Source organism: Gossypium arboreum, chromosome 13, assembly GCF_025698485.1.
Source record: "Gossypium arboreum isolate Shixiya-1 chromosome 13, ASM2569848v2, whole genome shotgun sequence".
Lineage (NCBI taxonomy): Eukaryota > Viridiplantae > Streptophyta > Magnoliopsida > Malvales > Malvaceae > Gossypium > Gossypium arboreum.
This window is the reverse complement of record NC_069082.1, coordinates 26,915,302-26,922,183: the sequence shown is the minus strand read 5'-3', so window position 1 is coordinate 26,922,183 and position 6,882 is coordinate 26,915,302. Positions and strand designations below refer to the sequence as shown.

At 36.4% G+C, this 6,882-nt stretch overlaps 1 protein-coding gene across 1 annotated transcript; it reads right to left on the bottom strand.

The window, feature by feature from the left end:
• Positions 1-2,782: 2,782 nt before the first annotated feature.
• Positions 2,783-6,623, bottom strand: LOC108463042 (phosphate transporter PHO1 homolog 10-like). Its single transcript, XM_053024653.1, has 14 exons — positions 6,140-6,623; positions 5,973-6,053; positions 5,558-5,891; positions 5,418-5,466; positions 5,230-5,301; positions 5,010-5,139; positions 4,780-4,897; positions 4,405-4,663; positions 4,203-4,307; positions 4,071-4,115; positions 3,836-3,985; positions 3,481-3,759; positions 3,265-3,401; positions 2,783-3,166 (listed from the first exon to the last, which is right to left on the bottom strand). The coding sequence occupies exons 1-14, from the start codon at positions 6,561-6,563 to the stop codon at positions 3,061-3,063; spliced, it is 2,289 nt and encodes a 762-aa protein (XP_052880613.1). The 5' UTR covers positions 6,564-6,623; the 3' UTR covers positions 2,783-3,060.
• Positions 6,624-6,882: the final 259 nt, after the last annotated feature.

Here is a 6,882-nt window from a genome sequence, read left to right as displayed (position 1 = left end):
CTCTGTATCCTTATTATCAAAAAGACTTCTTTTGGTTTGATCACTTGAGATCATTGGTTGATATTCTTTTTCCAAATCTGTTAAATTATTGAAAACCTTATTTTTAATGAATACAACATCACTTGTTTCAATTATCATATTTGACACTAAGTCAAGAACACGATAAGCCTTAGAGTGTTGGGCATATCCAATGAATGCACCATTGACGGCTCTTGGACCTAACTTTGTTCTCTGTTGGTCGGGAACTCTATAGTAAGCCAAACACCTCCACATTTTGAAATAATCTAAGTTTGGCATCCGACCCTTCCATAACTCATATGGAGATACTTTAAAAATTTTCTTGATGATATTCTGTTAAGAATATAACACGTAGTTAATAATGCTTCACCCCATAGATTATACGGAAGTTTAACATTTAACAATATCGAGTTAACCATATCTACTAAAGTACGATTTTTTCTTTTCGCGAAACCATTTTGTTGCGGAGTATAAGGTGCGGAACATTCATGTACCACACTTATTCCTCAAAAAACATAGTAAATTCACTCGAAAAATATTCACCACCTCTATCACTACGAAGCACTTTGATTTTCTTACTAAACAAATTCTCAACCTTATTTTTAAAACGTTTAAACACATCAAAAGCCTCGTCTTTACTTCTCATGAGATACACATAAGTAAATCTAGAGAAGTCGTCTATAAAAGTGATAAAATATCATTTTCCACCTCTTGTTAGTGCTCTATTTAATTCACAAACATCTGAATGAATTAAACCTAACACTTGTGAATTCCTTTCACGCTTATTAGGAAACGACTTCTTGGTAATTTTTAATTGAATACAAATTTCACATTTATCCTCAAACTCATCATTACTTAGACATATAACCGTTATTTTGCATATATTTGTAAAGTTTTAAAATTAAAATGTGCTAAACGTGCATGCCACAAAGGATAAGATTCAACAATATAAGCAGAAGAATTAACTTTATTCATATCAATGCTCAACTTGAACATACCCTCGTTACAATATCTTTTTCCTATATATATATCACCCTTAAGCAAGACAAACTTATCGGATTCCAAGATAATCTTGAACCCCTTATTACATAGAATACTTGCGGACACTAAATTCTTTCTCACATCGGGAACATACAACACATTAGTCAAAGTCAATTTCTTCCCAAATGTGAAGTCGAGTTCCACTGTCCCTTGACCGAGCACATTAACTGATTGATAGTTGCCCATAAGCACTTTATAGTTTGCCACTAGTTCATAACTCTTGAATTTTTGTCAGTCATTACACACATGAATAGTAGCTCCGGAGTCGAGTCACCAAGTACAGGACTTATCAGTCATGGCTATGTTGAGTTTAGTAATCATACCAATCTCCAAATTTTTTATCCCTTCCCTAACCATGGCCACTAAGTCCATGCCCTCCACCATATTGGCTTTGGAAGTTATAGCATCTTGCTTCTTTTTGAGAAGTCTGCAATTCTTAATATAGTGTCCTTTCTTATTGCAATTATAACAATTGCGAATATTTTTCTTCTTGTCTTGCACGTCCTTGGTCTCGGATGTGGCCTTTCACTCACCATTTCAAAAGTTTTTGGACTCGCTCATATGGTTCAGTTTAGAACTTTGGAGAAGATACACCGCATCACGCTTCCGAGTTTCTTCTTCAATATGCAAATGCCTAAGTATTTTCTCCACAATGAAGTTCTCTACCATATGTAGAGGTTTCTTCTGATAATTGTTCCAAGACGAGGGAAACTTCGAGATGATAGCCCCAACTTGTTACAATTCCAGAATAACAACTTTCAAGTCACGAAGCCTGCTTATAAGGACTTGTAATTTATGGACTTGATCCATGATCGGGATACTATCGAGCATTTTGAATTCGAAATACTTCATTATTAAAAATTTATCAGTACCTTGTCGCTCAGTGTTGTATTTCTCTTCAAGAGCTTTCCATATTTCCACTGGGGATTGCTTCGACATGTAAAGATCATATAATCGATCAGACAAAGCGTTGAGGATGTGTCCTCGACATGTGAAATTTTCTTCTTCGTGCTTCTTATTGAGTTCAACCACTTTAACAATTTCCTCAAAATTTGCATTGGGGGCGGGATCCTATACGGGTTGTAGGTTTGGATCCAGAACATACGCCACATTTAAGACAGTAAGAAGGAACAACATCCTGTCCTTCCAACGATTGAAGTTTGAACCATCAAATTGGTCAAGTTTCACAAACTTTTGGTTCATCACCTTGAATGTGGTGTTAGCTTCCATCGCCATCTCCAAAAAATAGTTCTCTTTGATTGTTGGATATTTGATCGGAGACGATAGAATCAGAGACTTATATGGAAATAAACAGTACACTTCGAGGCACGGATTACGCTTTCCAAAGAGAACTATTTGACCCCATACAAAGTTCCAAAGACAAAGGTCCTCTCGGGATACAACGAAGTTTTGAATTTCCTTTAATTAGCAAAATCAAGGAATTCCCTAACTCTTACTCTAGTTTCTGAAAATAATATTGATTGTAATTGTATACTTTGTGAGCACTATAATGCCTCTATTTCTATGCACTCAATGAATACAATTTTGAAGAGCCACAACCCTTCATATTGGACATACTTCTTAAGAGAAACATGTCCTATAGAAATGTATCCATTAGATGATAAATCATCACCTTTAGTTTGAATAGTGCTTATGAATAATTAATTTGCAATTTATAATTTTCAACAGCAACAACTTACGCAAGACAAAGAAAGTTTATAACTTTATATGAATCTAAAACTTCTTTAAAACACTATAAAAATACATGAACAAAACATGGGTATACAAATTATCACTCTACTTTTGGCAGCTAAAAGCCATTTGTTTCTTTTTGGGTATTAAATAAAAAAGAAGAAGCATTTACTACATCTTTCTGACACTGAATTTGTTAAAGGTATCAGGTTTCTGAAGATTTTTAATGCTGCTGGATTGCCTTCCAACAAAATGGATTCGATTTGCCTTGCCTGCTTCTAAGATAGAGATATTGAAGGTGCTTAAAGATTAATCATCCTTGCTTGATTCCTCCGCTTCATCATAATTGAAAGGAAGCGGAACCGATTTGAATGCTCGATACTTTCCAACGTTGTTCAAGTGTTCATTCTCTATCCTAAATCATGAAAACAAAACAAATCAAGTATGCAATTTTCAGACTATGGTAAGGGATGTAAGAAACTAGACATGTTAATTGATTGCTACATTATGTACCTGAAGAAGCTCCAAATACCGCGACGAATGATTTCCAGACAAGAGACTACGGTTGTTATTGCCATTCTATGAAGTGAGTGCAACTTAAATTCCAACACCAACTGCATCCAAGCAATTCTCAACACTACATCCAGGGCCTATTTGCACCGAAGCATCCAGTTATTAGTACTATGAAGAAGATCAGAACATCGATCGATAATCCATATTAGTAATTACCATTGCTGCAAAGTAAACACTTTTGTATGGAACTAGAAGTTTATCTCTGAGATAAGGATTCTTCGAATGCCGTCGTAAAAGTCCCCAGTCGAAGACGATATCCCAATATGTAGCGACTATTACTACTACAGATGAGCTTACCAAAGCCAACACCATCCAAGCCATTCCCTTCTTTAGTTCACAAATAGTTCTAATGATAGCTGCAACAATTGTCAAGAGGTAGTTCACGCTGCTGTATCCGTGCATAGCTTCTTTTTCCTCGAACAATCGACGAATGCACTACGAAAAAACGGCAATACGGTAAATGAATAAATGAATCCCTTTTTTCAAATAGGGTTACGAGGTGAAATAATACCTGTAAGAAACGGAGCCAGAACGGTATCACCGGCACGGCTAAATAAAGGACATTGTAAATACCGTGACCATGGCATTTGCTTTCTCGTTGGGAGCGTTCTCCTAAACCATAGTAGCAAATATAAAGGTCGAGACTCCTTATAGCTGTGACCTATTATCGAATGATCGAAACTTAGTTGACTATATAAACTTAGTTAACTTAGCAAATATAAAGTTCATAAAATACTATCGGAAACCTGGCTGGTGACATGATCTGCCAAGAAGAAATCTGGTAGTGTGACCTGCAGAGAAATGAACAAATTGAAATCCAAGGCTATCAGTTGCCATATCCAACTAATATCATTGTAATTTTTTAACCATTTCATTACCTTGTAAAGAGGAGCGCAAAGGCAGCGAAATAAGGACTTAATGAAGAAGAAACGCGTCGACCGATATATGATGTTAAAAGGGCAAAACAATATGATCAGAACAATCTGCAATGTAGAAACAAAATCATCGGATGTAGCTTCGAGCATGCGTAGCGAGTCGATAATAAATACAAAAATATGAAAGATACTTATAAAATCTTACTGCAACTAAGCCCAAAGGGAAAAGACCAGTTAATGTCTTGTATCTTTGAGTTGTAGAGCCCAAATCTAAGTACAAGTTCCCCAGGAAACAACTTAATGAAAGTACAGCGAGACCTGTACCGAGGAGGAACACTTCTCGATAGCTTAACTCAGTTCCCGGCTTGAAACCGAAGATAAACGGATAGTTGATTTTAAAACGTCTCCAAAAGTATATGTCTGCAGCATATATGAGCAAATGCAGGACAATATATGCAAAAATACTGCAAAGATATTCAAGTAATGGGTCTATTAGGATGGGGAAGAAAAAATAATCGAAAAGCTAAAACGAATTCGAATAATTTGATGAATATTTAATCAGAAAATTTTCTTTATTTGCCTGTAAAGTGGGAAAATGTTAACCGTGTAGGAGGCACCCTCCTCCTCCATTAGTTTCTTTGTCTCTATTCTTAAAGCAACAGCAATGAGCAATGCTGCTGAAAAACCAGAAAAACATCCTGAACACAACAAGTCAACAATTAATAGATGAATGTTTTAATCTCAGATTTCCATAATATCGGTGTAATCAGCTTACAGAAAGGGCTTCTTGATTTGCAAGTTAACACTTACCAGACCAGAATGTTACACTGTGCTTCTCTGTCTTAGTTTTTGGCCTCAATGATTTCATGCCTTTTTGTATATTTGAATTCGAAAAGTGCTTGATGAAGGTAGCTTCAACTCTTTCCAATAGATTATTCACCTAAAACAGAACAAAATTTGGTGTTTTAGAAACTAACTGTGATAATAATTAACAAGATAAAGTATGTTAGTAAGGTAACTCAGACGAAACCTCATCAGAACTTCCGATATAAGAGTTGTCGATTTTTTGAATGTATAGTCTTGCTTCCCTTCTTGATGTAATCTGCATCAATGTGGAGTCAGAAACAAGTAAACACTTAATTTAGTCAGTTTGGGACCAAATTGAATCTAAGCTTCTAAATGCAACATGGATATTTATAGAAGCATTTGGTCTCTGACCTTTTCATATGATTTCATGATCTTGGATAATGCCGAGAGATTCATGAAACTGGTTTGGCCATATGAAACACACGTGTCAATGACAAAAAAACATACATACAAGTGGTAAATTAACAGATGGTTAAGCTGTTTATTATCACCTGTATTGCTTTACAAGCCTTAGCTTCTGATAGAACTCAATAAAGGCCAGTCTCAGCTTTGCTTCAACTTTCTTCAGTTCATCTTTCTTGAAACACAAGTCATCATGTTTGGAATCCTTGAAAACACCTTTTATGGTATCTAGAGGAGATTCAAGGGTGTTTCTTATCTTCACTCTCTCAAGGATTTCTAGGGGATCACCTTGTTGGTTGGTAGAGTTGTTGCCTACTTCCTCCGGGCGACCGTTACTCTTCTCAATCGTATTGTTCTCCGAGACACTCGTTGATTCATCATCTTGGTTTATCCCTTGGAGAATCACATCCGTGATTTCACTTCCTGCGAATTCGGACTAAGTAAGTTGTCGAACTCGATAGTTCCCCCTCGAGTATCAGAAGATTGTTGTCATATGATGCATACCACTAAGAGAGTTGGAAGATACTTCTAGTGCACGATGTTCACTCATCTCCACTTCAGAACTTGAATCCAGAGACCCCATTTCTACACCTTTAGCGTACCGTAAACATACATAAGCATTAAAACTTATTAGGCTCCATACACTACATGATATTAGTTACAGTACTTACCCTGATGTTCCGGTGAACAAGCACCATTACTGCAAGAGCTTCGTACCTTGAGCCGCAAGGCAATCAAAGCGTGGAGTTGTTTATTCAGCAAAGTTGATTCATCCATCACTACTTCTATCTGTTCCTTATAAAATGTATTGATCTTGTTGAGTTCTTCATCAAGTTTCCTAAAGAACTCGATCTCGATCTCTCTTCCTTCTCTAGTCACTTGGTTCTCCACATCTCCGTTGGTGTGCCGATGTAAACCGCTAAGAGTTCGATGCAGAGATAACTTCTTCTCCAAGGATTTCAAGGGTGTTTCCCGTTTCTTGCTTAGGTTGTAATGCAAAATCTCTCGTAAAATACGTTTGAGACCATCGTAATCCACATAGGCTTCTATCCATTCAGGTACCATTTGCCTCTTGAAGTCTTTGCTGAACTTCATCTTTATATTGCAAAAAATGGAAGCTTCACTTCACCCAAATGCTTGTTGAAATCAACAATGGCAGATATATAATAAGACAGCTACATACACATATATACATATACACTTTGTTTAAAATAAGCAAAAAATAGAAACCGTGAGCTGTCATATCTGATGACAAAACATGTCAATGCCTGTTAATGTAGCAATATTCAGGACTTGACATGTGACAAAGAAATCAGGTGATGTGTGTGTTCACATATCATGGAGGTGGTGTCGGTCAATAGATATGTTGTGCTACTTTTTGCATGGTTTCTGCAGTCATCTGATTTGCTTGCAG